This window comes from Rattus norvegicus, chromosome X (assembly GCF_021556685.1).
Source record: "Rattus norvegicus strain SHRSP/BbbUtx chromosome X, alternate assembly SHRSP_T2T, whole genome shotgun sequence".
In the NCBI taxonomy this organism is placed as follows: Eukaryota; Metazoa; Chordata; class Mammalia; order Rodentia; family Muridae; genus Rattus; species Rattus norvegicus.
In genome coordinates this window covers 42,772,852-42,788,336 of record NC_141554.1, presented here as the reverse complement: position 1 = coordinate 42,788,336, position 15,485 = coordinate 42,772,852, and the positions used below count along the sequence as shown (strand labels likewise).

Here is a 15,485-nt window from a genome sequence, read left to right as displayed (position 1 = left end):
CTGGAGCCAGACTTCTAAGACAGCTGACCCTAAGTTGCTCTTTTGTTTTCTCTTCCTTTGCAGTGGAGGCCATAGTGGAGTTTGATTACCAGGCCCAGCATGATGATGAGCTGACGATCAGCGTGGGTGAGGTCATCACCAACATCAGGAAGGAGGATGGAGGCTGGTGGGAGGGACAGATCAACGGCAGGAGAGGTTTGTTCCCTGACAACTTTGTAAGAGTGAGTACAAAGCCAATCCCTTTTTTCTATTTTCTGTGTGGGCTTTACTGACCAAAAGGTTGTGGGGGCCATGACAATAACATGCACAGGGCACTTAGGACTTCACTGGGAACTTGATCTCCTGGGTGGTGTCAAAAAGAGCACGTATAATTTTACTCCATATATATGGGATATCTGTTTTTAAGTGACTTCTTTTCAGACCTGAAATGATCTTCCCCTCAATGGTTTATCACCTTTTAGAAAATGCTGAGAATATATAAAGTGTGGGAAATTGTCTGGTTTATATCCTTTAAGAGTTTGAGAAGAGTGTTCCTTTTTTACATTCCACGTAAAAGGGAATTGGAAACTCAGTCTTGGCCATGTGCATTGGTGACCTTCAAGGCAAATGCAGAATCTAAAAGATGCTTTTTACCACTTTCTACTCATAGGCTTGCCTTTGTCATAGGAGCAGTTTCATTTCCCTTTTCTCGTTTATGGCTATGAAGCATTGAATAACATCTATTTTGTTAGGAAGATTTTGAAACCTATGCCCGTGGTCAAACTCATTTAGGGCTTAATTAGAAAGGGTCTCTCATTCCTGTTAATAAATGATGTGTCTCAGTTGTTGTGAACAATAGTGTGAGTTTGGAGGTTAAGGAGAGGTTGCCTGTGGGAAATATTAAACCGGGTCTAAAAGACATAGTACCATAAACTTCCAGTCCCATTCTGGAGAAGAGATGATTGCCCTCCATTCTTGGAGAATCCCCAGACCTGTAACTGAGTTCTCTGTGGTACCAGACCATATTTAGGGGTGTGCCGTGCCTGTATAGAGTAGTTTTTTGGGAAATCTTGGACCCAGAGAATTATGTAGTCCCCTCATAGGAGCCTCAAGGGCTGGGTGGGAAGGCTTTCTAGGGGTTGTTGGTGAAACCATGTAAAGAACTACAAGTTTCCAGTGCTTGGGCCTCCTACCTTTACCCTGTGGGAATCTTAACTGAATAGGAGTCCAATTCAGTTTCTCTTCAGGATCTTGCCCCCAGATGGCCATGTCAATCTCTCTTTCTCTTCGCTTTCGGTGTACAGAAAGCTGGGAGCAGAGTTCAGCTGAAATATGCTGATAAACCTTACTTTGGCTTCCTGTGGTAGGAATGTTGAGACTATGCTGGAACCAGGCCTTCCTCCCATTCTTGGGGTAGGAAAGCACAACTTTTGGGCTACCACTGATTGACTCTGTTGATGTCTAACTGAGAGGTAATTCTTGGGCCTTTCCAAACAAATCTTACCACTTTGGAAAAGGACTGTTCTTGAAGTTAGGCCAAACTTGAATGTGAAAGGAGAGGTTTCCCAAAGGAGGGGCCAGTGCTTGGGGTGAAAATGAAGGAGGAAATAATGGGGCAGAGGATGTGGCAGAGAGAGAAGAAAACCCTGGGAAGGAGAATGGGCCTCAGGAAAGGGTGGAGAAGTGTGAGAAAGATGTAGGGGACGGGAAAAGAAGAGGAGCATGGGAAGAAGAGACTCCCCTGTGAGCTTCAGTTTAGAAGGCAAATTCTGTTCTAGAGGTGTTTAGGGTCCTTTATTAGCTTAGTAGCCCCTGGCTTCTAACCACAGATACAGAGAACTGAATTGGAAGGCATTGAGCAAACCTTTAGAATTGGTTTTGGGCTCAGTCTTCATATGCTAAGAGGGGTTGTGGAAGACAGATAGGAACCAGGGTAGAAATTATCCAGAGTCTAGTCAGTGACCCTCCTCCCTTTGGCAGCACTGCTGAACGGAAGGTGCTTTCCCTGTGATGTAGGGGTGATATGGTCCTTTTGGTCAGGTAGTCCTTCACTGCCTTGGCTTAGACTTGGGAACCATCGACTGCAGACCCCTACATGTAATGGGCTTTGGCTCCAGGGGTGCTTGAAGGTAAGACAGAAGGGAGGGAGAGCACAGAGATCTGGGGCTACTCCTTATACTCCTATATGTGGGGTGGCCCTGGGATGCCTGTATACCTTTCGTTTGTTTGTTTTGTTTTTTTATTAGATATTTTTTATTTACATTTCAAATGTTATTCCCTTTCCTGGTTTCCCAGACATAAGCCCCCTATCCCATGCCCCTCCCCTTCTTCTATAAGGGTGTTCCCCCTCCTCAACCAGCCCCCTTCCCACCTCCCCACTCTGACATCTCCCTACACTATGGGGTCCAGCCTTGACAGGTCCAAGGGCTTCTCCTTCCATTGGTGCCCAACAAGGCCATCCTCTGCTACATATGCAGCTGGAGCCATGAGTCTGTCCATGTATAGTCTTTGGGTAGTGGTTTAGTCCCTGGGAGCTCTGGTTGGCTGGTATTGTTGTTCTTATGGGGTTGCAAACCCCTTCAGCTCCTTCAATCCTTTCTCTAACTCCTCCAATGGAGACCCTGTTCTCAGTTCAATGGTTAGCTGTGAGCATCCAACTCTGTATTTGTCACGCTCTGGCAGAGCCTTTCAGGAGACAGCTATATCAGGCTCTTGTGAGCATGTACTTCTTGGGTTCATCAATATTGTCTAGTTTGGGTAACTGTATGTATATATATGGCCTGCATCCCCAGGTGGGGCAGGCTCTGAATGGCCATTCCTTCAGTCTCTGCTCCAAACTTTGTCTCCATATCTCCTCCTATTATATAACAAATATTTTTGTTCCCCCTTTCATAAAGACTTTGGTCATCTTTCTTCTTGAACTGCATGTAGTCTGTGGATTGTATCTTGGGTAATCCGAACTTTTGGGCTAATACACAGTTATCAGCTGCCTGTATTCCATAACCAGAGAACTGGCTGCTCATATTCAAGTCCTCTTTCCTCCACGATTCCTGGGGCCTTTGTCTTTAGAACTTTGCTACTGTCCTAAGGTGTTTCTTTACTTTATCTGATTGAAAAATCTGTTTATTAATCTGGCCCCAGATCTGAGCATGCTATTTCCTTTTATAAGCCCAACTCCCTCATTGACTGCTCTGGGGATTAAATGGCACTAAACTGGCAATCCTTGAGCATAGTGGCAGCCAGCTATTAAGTGTGCCTTTCATCCTGTTACTACATAAAGGAATGGCCTTCTCTCTTTGTCTTTTCAAATCAGTTGTCTACTAACCTAGGCTTGAGTCCTTGTTCAGTGAAAGGAAGTCACATTCTAGGGAGGCACTTGGCCCACCTATGGTAGATGGATTAGAAATGTCTGGGGGCCACACCACTTGTGGCTGTCACTAACTATGGAAATTTGGATTCTTTTTGATGGCTGAGTGTATTTTCAAGTCTTCACCCTTAGGCTTATTATTCAAAACTCAGTAGGTGGATGCAAAGGAGTTTAACAACAATTCAAACTCCTGTAGCGAATTTTCAAAAGAAAATGTGTTTTTAAGCAATAACAATCATATTGGCATGCATCTGCCAGTTTTGAATATTTTATTTAGCTTAAGAATTAATTTGTCTCGGATCAAATTAAGTAATCTTGTGGAGTCCCATCATTTATTTGTGTGCCTCTGTTGATGTTATCACCATCAGAGAGCTGCCTTAAGTACTTTCTCAGTTCCTTTATCAAATCCCTAGTGCCCCATTTGAGCACATTTTCCTGAAATAATGGCTTTCAGAGACTCCCTTCAATTCCCTCAGTCAAGCATCTCTACCATATTTGCGGTGTGCTCTGTGTTCACTCATCTCATTATTCAGAACAGGGTGATCCTTTGCTAGCTCTTAGTGTGTCTGTTTGTTTCTTTGTCCCACTTTTCTTTAGTTGATTCTATTCATTTACATTAAATAGGTCAGAATCTTTTCAGATCCATCTCTTTTCTGCACTCCCTCTTTCCTACTTCTTTTCTTAGAATCTCTTTTTTATTGTTTGAAAATTTCATATAGGATATGATGTTTAGATCAAATATACCTTTCCATTCCCTCCCTGCCAATTCCTCCCCTATCTTTCCTGCTACTTCCCCTTCTCACCTGCATATATTCTGTCCTTTTTAAGAAAAATCATGGAGTCCATTTAGTACTGCCTACATGGATCTCAGGGGCCGAATCCCTGAAGAAGACCCACTCTTCCTCCCTCAGGATCCATTACTTGGTAATAGCTACTTCAATAGGACGGAAACTTCAGGAGCTGGCCCTTATCCATGTTGGTATTCAGAGTTTCTTGATTTTGTACATGCAGTCATGGCTCTGTGAGTCCATTTGTACAATGGTGTTGTCATGCCCTGCAAATACTGTTTTATGTAGGTGTCTACTACTACTGGCTTTTTTAGTCTGTCTGCCCTGTCTTCCATGATGATCCCTAAGCTTTGGGGGTGGGGAGGGAGTATGTCTTAGTTAGGGTTTCTTTTGCTGTGAAGAAGCACCACAACCCTGGCAATTCTTATAAAGGAAAGCATTTAATTGGGGCTGGCTTTTTAGTCCATTACCATCAGGGCGGGAAACATGGTAGCATGTAGGCCATGGTGCTGGAGAGGTAGCTGAGAGTTCTACATCTGGATCTGCAGACAGGAGGAAGTAACAGTGACACACTAGCCAAGTTTGAGCATCTGAGACCTCAAAGCCCACCCCCACTTCCTCCAACAAAACCACACCTACTCCAACAAGGCCACGCCTTCCAATGGTGCCACTCCCTATGGGCCTATGGGGGCCATTTTATTCAAACCATGACAGAATGTGATAATAGATGTCCCACTCAGGGCTGAACACTCTAGTCACTTATCCTCTGCATGTTGATCAGTGCTGGATCTCTATTAATTACCATATACTGATATATGTTTAGGATGTTTGGCTCTTCAAAAAATTAATTTATTTAAAAGATAAAATTTACATAGAATAAAATGAATGTCATTCGCATCCATTATGATTTTTGTTTTTATATCAGAATGTACCTTTACAGCCACTATCAAGACCAATACTGTTTTGGCCATCTCTCATCCCATAAACTTCTCTTGATTTTTCCTAGACATTTCCCCCCCATCCCCAGGTAGTCAACCTATTATGATAGTTAGTGTTCCCATGCTTGAATTGGCATGTAAGTAGGGCTGTAAGAGCATTGCAAGGTTATATAAGAAAAGAAATTGTTGCATGTATCACTACTTAATTATTGCCATATAGTTTTACACGATAATGAATATATCATAATTTATCAAAACCCTCTTTTGTTTAATGGCTGTTTGAGTTTTTTAAATTTTATTTTTCTTGGATATTTTATGTATTTACATTTCAAATGTGATCCCCTTTCTCCCCACCCCCCTGCTTCTTTGAGGATGCTCCCACTCTAACCTCAACACCCTGGCATTCCCTTACACAGTGTGAACGAGCCTTCACAGGACCAAGGGCTTCTCCTCCCATTGATGCCAGACAATACCATTCTTTGCTACATATGCAGCTGGAGTCATGTGTCTGTCCATGTGTACTCTTTGGGTAGTGGTTTAGTCCCTGGGAGCTCTGGTAGGATCTGGTTGTGGGTTGTTTCATTTGGAGATTTTTGTAACATTCTTGTATGTGTTCTATAAACACAAATATTCATTTCATTCATATATACATATACATATACATATACATATACATATACATATACATATACATATACATATACATATACATATACATATACATATACATATACATATACATATACATATACATATACATATGGACTGTCACCTTGATTTCAGCCAGTAGGCTTTTTTTTTCTGTCTAAAGAAGCTCGGGCATCTATAAGGAGTGGTGATATGTGTTCTGCAAGTGCTTTGAGCATCTTATCTGCTGGTTAAGCCCAGTGAACGAATCACCCTGAATCCTGGTGAGTCTGACTGGTAAAGAAAGCTGAAGCACAGAGCTCAGTTTCTTGGAGCTGATTTGATTGGGGGCCAGGAACTATCAAAGGCTAATCCTTATATTATTAAAAACATGCACATAGAGACCATGTATCTAAGCTCTCTTGGACTCATTTAATGAGGAAACTGGTGGAATAACAAAACTTGATTTACTGAGGATATGAGGAACTGATTAAAAAGTCAGTGGAATATTCAAATAAGACTGTAAAGTGAGATGTAACACTGGCTCATGTCTTAGAGGACAATAAAGCCCTAACCTTTGGAGCTAGCATCTCTAGCAGAAGAGTAAAAAAAAAGCTGAATGTCATACTGTGTTTCCTATGAGTTCTTCTTTCACTTTTGTAGGGCTGTAAAATGTCCTAATAAAGTATTAGTCCAATTTATATTTCCAGGGAGCCAGATGTCCCTCCTGGGGTCTCCCTTAAGAAAATGCATTAACATAACACTAGAAGGTTCTATGATGATGACCATGGGCTTTTTTGTCTTTGTTTTATTTTGTTTTGGCCCTAATTTCCAGGTTTGAGTGTTATTCTCATGAAATGACCATAAAAGACCATAGCATGTTTTACAATATTAGGAAAAAACACAGTGAATCACCATAGTCATTTAATAAAGAAATCTATATCCTTTCTAAGACCTCAAACAGCCACATAAAATAGAGGGCAGCTGTACAGGCTCATGTGGGCTCTTTCTTTGGATTTAATTACCAGTATCATCCTTTAAAAACCTTACTCTGAGATGGACCCAATATGGTGCTTTGACCTTTTCTGTCATCTCTTGACATGGGCTCCCAGGTGACCCATGGTAAAGCGAAGCAGGATGAGACACTTTATAATTTACATGCAGAAAGCAGGAAGCTGTGGTAGGGGTTAAAAGACTATGGTTGTTGATCTTGCAACGCATCTGACACTGCCTGTGAGGAAGTGAGCTGTTTTCTTGGCCCAGTGTCCATGGAAGTAGGTTTGTATGCCTCCTGCCTGCGCCATTGTTGAAAGCTGAAGTGTGCTTACTTACAGTTTGCATTCTATGCCTGTGAAGTGTAACAGTTCTCAGCTCAATTTCCCAGCTCCTTACTTCTCCCTTGCTAGGTGTTTGAGTTCTGTTTTTTGGCATATTCAGAGCTTTCTGTTTTTGTATTTGTGTAAAGATTGGCCAATATAGTCCCTAAGTGAGGCAAAAAGCCAATATTCTACATGCCTGTGTCACTTTGAGACAAAGCTCAGAGCTTTGCTGCTGTTCTTGACTTAGGAAAGGAGCAGGAATCTCCTTCAACAAGTGGCATGAAGTAGACATTTCCACATTGCTCTTTTGTACTCAGCATCATTCTTGGATTTCTTTTCAAAAAATTGTGCTTGCTTTCTGCTTTCCACCCAAAGGTATAGTGGTGATTATTTTCAAGATCCTTGTTGCTTTTTGAAAAGTTGCAGGGGATTTTGCAGGTGCCTTTCATTATGGGTAGAGACTCTTTTTTTTTCTTTTTCAGTTCTGAGGAAGGAATCCAGTCTCACACATGCCAGGCAAATACTTGAGCAATGGGCCAGTCTCTTTTTGCTCGTATTTCACAATGAAGTGCTTGGGTACATGAACTCCCACACTAGACATTTGTTGGGTGTCTGCTAGAGAGGATGCTAGCCAGTGGGTAAACATCAAAGGATATGAGCATAATGAAGACACATCGAACGGAGTGTCATATTGTCACAAATATAACTTCTCTTCACAGAAAAAAAAATGTACTGTGCCTGTACCTTGGCCTTGGAGAACATGTGTTGGGCATTGTTCTGCAAAGATGATTGACAAAAGTGTTTCAGATTAAAATGTCACTTGAGAAGTTTCTGAGTTTATTCATAACGCAAGTACTTGAAAACACTAGATAAACTGTTTTTAGGTGGTAATTGCTAGGCTACTTTATGGAATCAAGATAGCTACATTGTACTCAAGGCTCACTGCCTAACATTGCATGTGTAATCTGAGTGCAGTAGTCAGAATGTATTGAGCACTCGCTGTTTGCCAGGCAGGAAGGAAGTTAAGCCCTTTGTGTGCATTATTTATGATTTCATGAAATTGTCCCATTCTATGACATAGTTACTGTTTTGCTTTAGAAAAAAAATGCTCGGAAAAGGCAAGAACACAGCGAATCCATATTAAGGGACTTAGCCACAGCTTCAAGAGCTAGTAGGGAGCAGAGACAACTCTAGAACCCAGGCAGCTGGCACTCTAACCTGAGCCTCCAATCTGATAGCGTTATCTGGATGTCTGATTGCGTTCTACTCTATGCCATTACCCCCTGCTGCATTATGCTTCCTCCAAAGGGCTTACCAAAAGGAATAGAATCAGATATGAAACCTTTAAAAAAAAAGCAGCCTTGACTGGGCATAGAAGTGCATGCCTTTAATTCCAGCACTCAAGAAGCAGAGGCTCGTGAATCTGGAAGTTTTAGGTCAGCCTGGTCTACATAGTGAGTTCCAGGCCATCCAGAGCCACTTACTAAGGTGCTGACTCAAAACGAAGAAGCAACAACAGTAACATGGCAGCTTTTATCTATGTGCGGGCTTGCACTCTTTTTCTTACATATTCCAAAGCAAGGCAATTAGGGAAAATATTTCATTTTTATTAATTAGTATGCAAACTTGTCATTTTTCAGTACTTAAACTATGCCCTTTAAGTGGGAATACAACGGTTGGTTTCCATCCTTGGGGCCCCCTGCAGCAAGCCGTTCCAGCTCAAATTACATTTTCCTCATTAAACACATACTTCATTTTCAGAAAAACTCCTAAGTCTAACAACTGGAACTGTTGGAGTGATATTTCTCACAATGGCGTCTAAGTAGGAAGGACCTGAAGTAATTAACAGCATGTGTGATATGGAGGGACCCGGAGCTCAGGCCTTCTAAGAGTTACAGTGCAGTTACAGTAGCACCTTGTGACTCGGGGAAAGCTGTGACCTAGGGGCTTGTAGTACCCCTGATTAACTTGATTGTGTATAATAGAATCTTTTCTTTCTTAATGACAAGAGTCTCAAATCCTAGCTTAGAAAGGGACTTTTAGACCATGTGTTTTAACCCCTGGCTCTCTAGCAGATCACAATGTAAACTGTAGGATATTGCTGTGATCATTACTAGATATTAAAGCTTGTGTGTGTGTGTGGGGGGGCTCCAGTTGAGGACTCTAACCAGTGCTATTCTCTTACTTGGCTGTACTCGCTGTGTGTTGAGCTGGCATAAGAGACTTAGAATATTTTATTTAAGTTTTGCTTTAAAGCCAGTCATAATGGCTCACATTTGTCATCCCGGCACTTGGGAGGTAAAAGCAGAGGGTCAGGAGTTTAGGATCATCCTCCACTACATACAAAGTTCAAGGCCAGCTTGGACTACATGAGGTCCTGTGTCAAAACAAAACAGCTCAGATGATTTGCTATCTCAGAAAACTTGGTCATTCATTTTATTCTGCACTGATAGGGCAGCAGCATCATTTGTATCTCTAGCTTTCCTCAAGAACACAAATTAGTAGTTGGTGACTTATATTTGAAAACGTTATGTTTCTAAAGTACACTTTCTCTCTATATGATATATATATATATATATATATATATATGTATTACAAAGTAGCTTTGGGAGTGACTGGTATAATCATGTTGGATATTGTAAAAAAAGAAAAGCCCACACTATATAAAGAACATAGGAATATGTAAATAAATATTCCTTTCAAGTCCACCGGAATGAATATAGTCAAACAGCAGAATCTCTGGATCAAGTCCTTAATTTTCTTCTAGTCCTTACTCAGGAGCAGTAAAATAAGCAGATGTCTAGAAATGATCCCAGAGTCTCCACCCTAAATCCTGACATCCTGTGAATAGGACAAGTGATCACTTGTGATTGTGTTTTGCTGAATGGCATAGCTGATCTGAAATGGGAGGTTATCCAGCTGGGCCTAATTTATTATATGAACCTCTAAGCGTTGAGAGCTTTCTGTGTATACATGACAGAAGGCGAAATCACACTAGAAGCTTGAGAAGGACTTTCTACTTTGAAGAGGGGTGTCACATGAGAGGCAATACACCAACCTGTACGAGCAGAGAATAGGCATTGGCTAGTAGCCACAGAAGATGTTAAGGCTTCAGACACAAAAATTAGATTCTGCCAAAAACCCAAGAGAGCTTAGAAATGCATTCCTTGAACCTCCAGATCAAAGTTCCTCCTGGCTAGCAGCTTGAAATGGCTTTGGACAACCCAGAATTGAGCCTACTAGCATTTTTGAACTTCAAAGCTTCCAGAAAATAAATGGATTTTGTTTGAAAATGTATTGTTTAATGTACAGATAGCAATTGTTCTGGGCGGGGGGGGGGGGGAGCTCTTATTCCCTGCTAGTGGCCTTGTAAATGGAGACTGACTTTTGTCATTGAGTGACACAGGGGGGAAACCCGTGGCAGGCTTCAGATTTCAAATACTATACAGTGCATTGTTGTTAGAGTTACCATGCTGAATATCAGGTCTCTAGAATTTATTTTGTATGCACCGTCTATTAGCTCTCTTTTTCTACAAGGCTGTCTTTGCTCAGGAACTCAGGAGTCAGGATGTCTGGGACTGATGAACATCTCAGCCCTACCTATACTACCTATTGCCCTCCCCTCTTATTTTCGAAGACGAAAGGCCTCTAAATAGACTGCCAGTACTCCTAACTCCTCTATAGCATCTGCATCTGAGAGTATCCAACTGACAAACACCAAGAACTTTTCCAGCATCTCAGAGCGCCTTACTATTTGCATTAGTAGCTATTGCATAGCAGCTGATTAATGTAAACCAAACAGCATTCTCAGTTGCTTTGTAAGAGAAACAGAGACACGAATTATCTAGAAATGTGTCATCTGATTTCTAACTGTTTTTGAAACTTTCCTGTTATCTTCTGACTGTTGGCTTTAAGGTTGATTACATTATGACCAGAGAATATACTCTGTGTGATTTCAAGTCCTTTAAACAGGTTGAGGTTAGATGATGGTGATGGTGGTGGTGATGATGATAGATCACCACCGCCGCTGCCACCACCATCATCATCCAAGATAAGGTCTATAAATACTTAAAAGGAATGTGTACTAGGCTATGTAAGAGTGGAGTACACTGTAGCAGCCAACCAGAACCTTTTGGTTGATCATGTTGTTTAGTTCTAGATCGACACTACTTTCCCACACAGTGGGAAGTGCTGGGAAAAGTACTAAGGTTTCCAGCTGCAGTTACAGATTGTCTGTCTTTCATCTCACACTGTCTGATTTTGCTCCTCGACTTATTTCCTAATAAGCACCTCATAAATTGAAATGATCATAAGTCAAAAATACAGTTATTATACTTGACTTATAAAACATCAGTTACCAAGTATACCAAAGAGGATCAATTGTTCGCCCTCATGATTATGTGTCTGACTGGGAGCTGTGGCTTGCTGTCACTGCTCAATCTTCTGACAGAGTATTCTGCTGCCTGTCATTCAGAAAAATATCGAACTCCATGATCTGACATACAGTTTCAATGGAATTGCTGTTATTTTTGAATTGCATAAAGAAGAAAAATTGTAAGCAAACCACTACAAATTAGGAATCCTCTGCATCTTGAAGCTCCATTTTTAATTTTAAAATTCATATCATATATAAATTATATACATAAAATGTATTTTTATTATATTTTTTCAAAGGTTTATTTATTTATATGAGTAGTGTCATTTTCTTCTGACACTCCAAAAGAGGGCATTGGATCCCATTACAGATCGTTGTGAGCCACCATGTGGTTGCTGGGAATTGAACTCAGGACCTCTGGAAGAGCAGTCAGTGCTCTTAACCACTGTGCCATCTCTACAGTGCAATTATATTAGATATAATTTCCACTATGCTCTTTTATTCTTTGCCCCTTCTACTGTTCCTAAAGTTTTGTTTTGATGTGCAGACATGTGGGATTGTTAGATCTTCTTGGAGGAGTCTAGTTTTTATCATTGTTCATTTTTAGAGAAAACTGAAACCATCGAAGTCCAAAAGAACCTGGGAACAAATGGCTGACTGTCGTGCTGATTAGTATGCTGGTCCCTAGGTTCTCTCAGTATTGCAAATAAAACATCTGTTACAGAGTCCATGCTGGCATCCTGAGTTTCTCAGCTCTTCTCACCCCACTCCCTACCATACACACTCCAGCTCAAGGCCTTCCCTTCCCCCAGCTTCTGATGCCTGTATAACCCTGCTATTTTAGCCATATTCTCTCTTGGTTTTCTTGGTCCTCTTGGGACTTCCCTCCTCTCTCTCTTTTCCTCTCTCCCTCCCTCCTTTCCCTCTCTTCTTCCTGTCTTGCTCCCCGCTTATCAAGGCCTGGTCCATTTTGATGGTCATGTTTAGTCTACTACTTTCCCTTCCTGCTCTAGACTCATCCACATGTCTCTGGCCTTATTCTCCCTCATACTACAATAAAATCTTGTCTTAGGATTTCCACTGCTGTGAAGAGACACCATGACCAAGGCAACTCTTATAAAGACAACATTTAATTGGGGCTGGCTTACACGTTCAGAGGTTTAGTCCATTATCGTTAGGGTGAGAAGCATGGCAGCGCCCAGGCAACATGGTGCTGGAGAAGGAGCTGAGAGTTCTATATCTTACTCTACTTTCTCTCTGCTATGTGGACTGAATCCATTTTATTAATACATTTTTAACTTTATTCTTTCTTGTGTCATGCCTAATTGAATGACTATTTTTCAGTTCTATTCTTCCATTTTTACTGCCATTTTCTAAACTTTCATTTGTTTGTAGTTGCTTGTATTTTTTGAGACATGGTCTCACCATGTACTTCTGGCTGTCCTAGAACTCACTATGTAGAGTTGGATGGCCTTGAACTCGCAGAGATCTTCCTGTCAATACCTTCCAAGTGCTGGGATGTAATGTATATGCTACTATAGTCAGTCAAGTATTCTTTAAAAAATTGAGTTCCTTGTTTTATTTTTATGTGCGCATGTTGGAGGGCTCCTTATGGAGCTCTAGTTATGGGAGCTAAAGGATAATCTGCAGGACTCATCTCTCGTTCCACCATATGGTGGATATGTAACTTAGCTTGATGCCAATAAGCATGTCATAACATGTACATACATCACATCTTCATATTGTAATTCTATAGTTTTTATTTCTTGGTTATATATCAATCAAACTGAAAAGTGGCAAAAATTGTTCAGGCCTAGTAACTCCTATCCATATCAGTGATCAGTTAGGGGCTAGAACAGGGCCACAGCTAAAAGACAAACAAGAAGCTGAGGCTCACCCTGGCAGTGCAAGCTCTCCTGGTAGGACCTGTCGGTGGTCTAGCTGGCTGCAGAGCTAACAAGCAGTGGATTTCACTGTAGTTTCTTAAGTCACAAGGGGAACTGAAATGACAGATGTCCCAATCTCCCCACAAGCCTAGGAGTAACGTTCATCATCTTTGAGCCATCGAGGAAGTTAAGATGAGTCGGTATAAGGGGACTTCTGAGACAGTGCATCTGAAGATGTGGATACCTCACTAGCGGGTAGTCCAGCATGCACTAAGGATAAAGTCTGCCTCCCAGCTTTTCCTCCTGCCCCACCACCATTTGTGGAAATAACTCAGCCCCTTCTTTTTGCTCTAAGCTGCCTGTTGTTTTGTTTGTCAAAGGCATAGGCATCTCTCTCTCTCTCTCTCTCTCTCTCTCTCTCTCTCTCTCTCTCTCTCTCTCCCCCTCCCTCCCTCTCCTTTTTATTGTCATGCTTTTCATCAGTACCAAGTTTTTCTCCAGAAGACAGGAGGGCACAGAGGAGGGGGGGGAGTGGGGGAGGGGAGAGGGAGGGGGAGGGGGAGGATATGATATGCTTCTGGGAGTCTGAGCACAGAAAGCAAATGGGCCTGCCTGAGTTTGTAAGCCAAGAAGTTGTTCAACCCAAACCACATCCTGCCCTGGGTTCAGGAGCCAGGTGGTCCCAGATGGAGATCCAGGGTCCAGGCAACTGTGCGAACGCTGTGCTTAGTGCATGGGGACGATTTTTGTCACTATGTCCCCTTCACACCGAGCTTCTCTTTTAAGGAGGCTCTCCAACTCACTGGTTACCAGTAAACACTGTGGTGCTGGTCTGCTTCCAGTTGCGGCTGTGCTGCAAAGCAGCTGCACACAGGTGGCTGTGCTGCGGCTCCTGAGGAAGTTCTTTGCTGGCTGTAAATAACCCATAGTCAAGGGCTGAGATGTCTGAGTGCAGTTGCTCTTATCAGTAAGGCGGGAGCCTCGTGTAACCCAAAGACGGGCTTTTAAAAATATACTATGGAAGAAAAGAACAATTTCAACAAGAATTTTGAATAATTACTAAATGTACATTATCATCACGTTTATACTAAAATCTAATTGGAACTGATGAAATCTGAAGTGGGAGCATATTCTGGGTTGGGATGTGCATGTTTACATGGTATTTCATTGTCTGAAGTGTCGTGAGGGTTTACTTTTTGACTGACCAGATACAGTTCCTAATAAAGAATCGACATCCAAAAAATCAACATGGACAGATGGTGAGCAAAAGACACATTGCAGTTGTTTAAAACCATAAACGTTATCAAGTGATAGCTTCGACACTTACAGCCACGTTCCGTTGTATTGGAACGCCCATGGGCACACTGGGAAAGGAGTCAGGTTTCTAGCTGCTACTCTCTAATCACTGTTGAATGGCCTGGCTCATGCTCACAATTCAATCTTTAACTGTTTCTCTCAGCTGACAAGTCATCTGTATCTCCACGGGGTTTTTTTTTTCTTCTTCTCAGCATTACTTTTAGTTTTTACTAAAAAAAAATTGTTGCCAGTACTAAGGATGGGACTCTGAGCCTGCTACACGATAGGTAAATACTAAATACTGTGTTACATGTCCAAGTCCTCTGTCCTGATCTTGGAATTACAGTAATTACTAGCCTGTGGGCTAACAAATACGGTTACCATGTGAAGTCCGAATGCCTCCAGGTTAAATGGGTGATTACATGAGGCTTCTGAGGCAGGTACTATGAACTCAGAAAAATGTGAATGTGGAGGACATCAGCGTCGTGCAATTTCAGATGTTGAGAATCATTTTCTGTATGCTTTCATATTTCTTCTAGCGACTGTCCTGTTATTTCTTTCAGAATATCTCACTGCAACGGACATCCCTGGTTCCTATAATCCAGGCAATTACGATGTGAGCTTCTGCTGCTGCTGCTGCTGGTGGTGGTGGTGGTGGTGGTTAAAGCCAGTCTACCTCACTCCTTTTTTAGCCTTGGATTTTTTTTTTTTTGTAGTTCAATTTAACTAATCCTTTTATTTTAAAACTTGCATCTGAATGGGCTTCATTAACAGATATTTTAAAATGACAATCAAGTCCAGGTCTAGGGTGCTGCCAGCTCAAAGCTGAGCACAATCCCCAGCCCTTAAGCTGGATAGGAAATCAATTTGAGGCTGCAACTGCAATGCAGACCTATGGCTGATTCGTAAA

The 15,485-nt window shown here is 41.7% G+C and overlaps 1 protein-coding gene across 12 annotated transcripts in view; it reads left to right on the top strand.

Annotated features, from left to right (window-relative positions):
• Sh3kbp1 (SH3 domain-containing kinase-binding protein 1) overlaps positions 1-15,485 on the top strand; it is a 344,981-nt gene that overhangs the window by 51,643 nt on the left and 277,853 nt on the right. For all 12 annotated transcript variants that reach the window (XM_087600881.1, XM_087600876.1, XM_087600870.1 and 9 more), the window contains exon 2: positions 64-221. In XM_087600881.1, the coding sequence (XP_087457007.1) occupies positions 64-221 (158 nt within the window). The remainder of the gene's footprint in view (positions 1-63; positions 222-15,485) is intronic.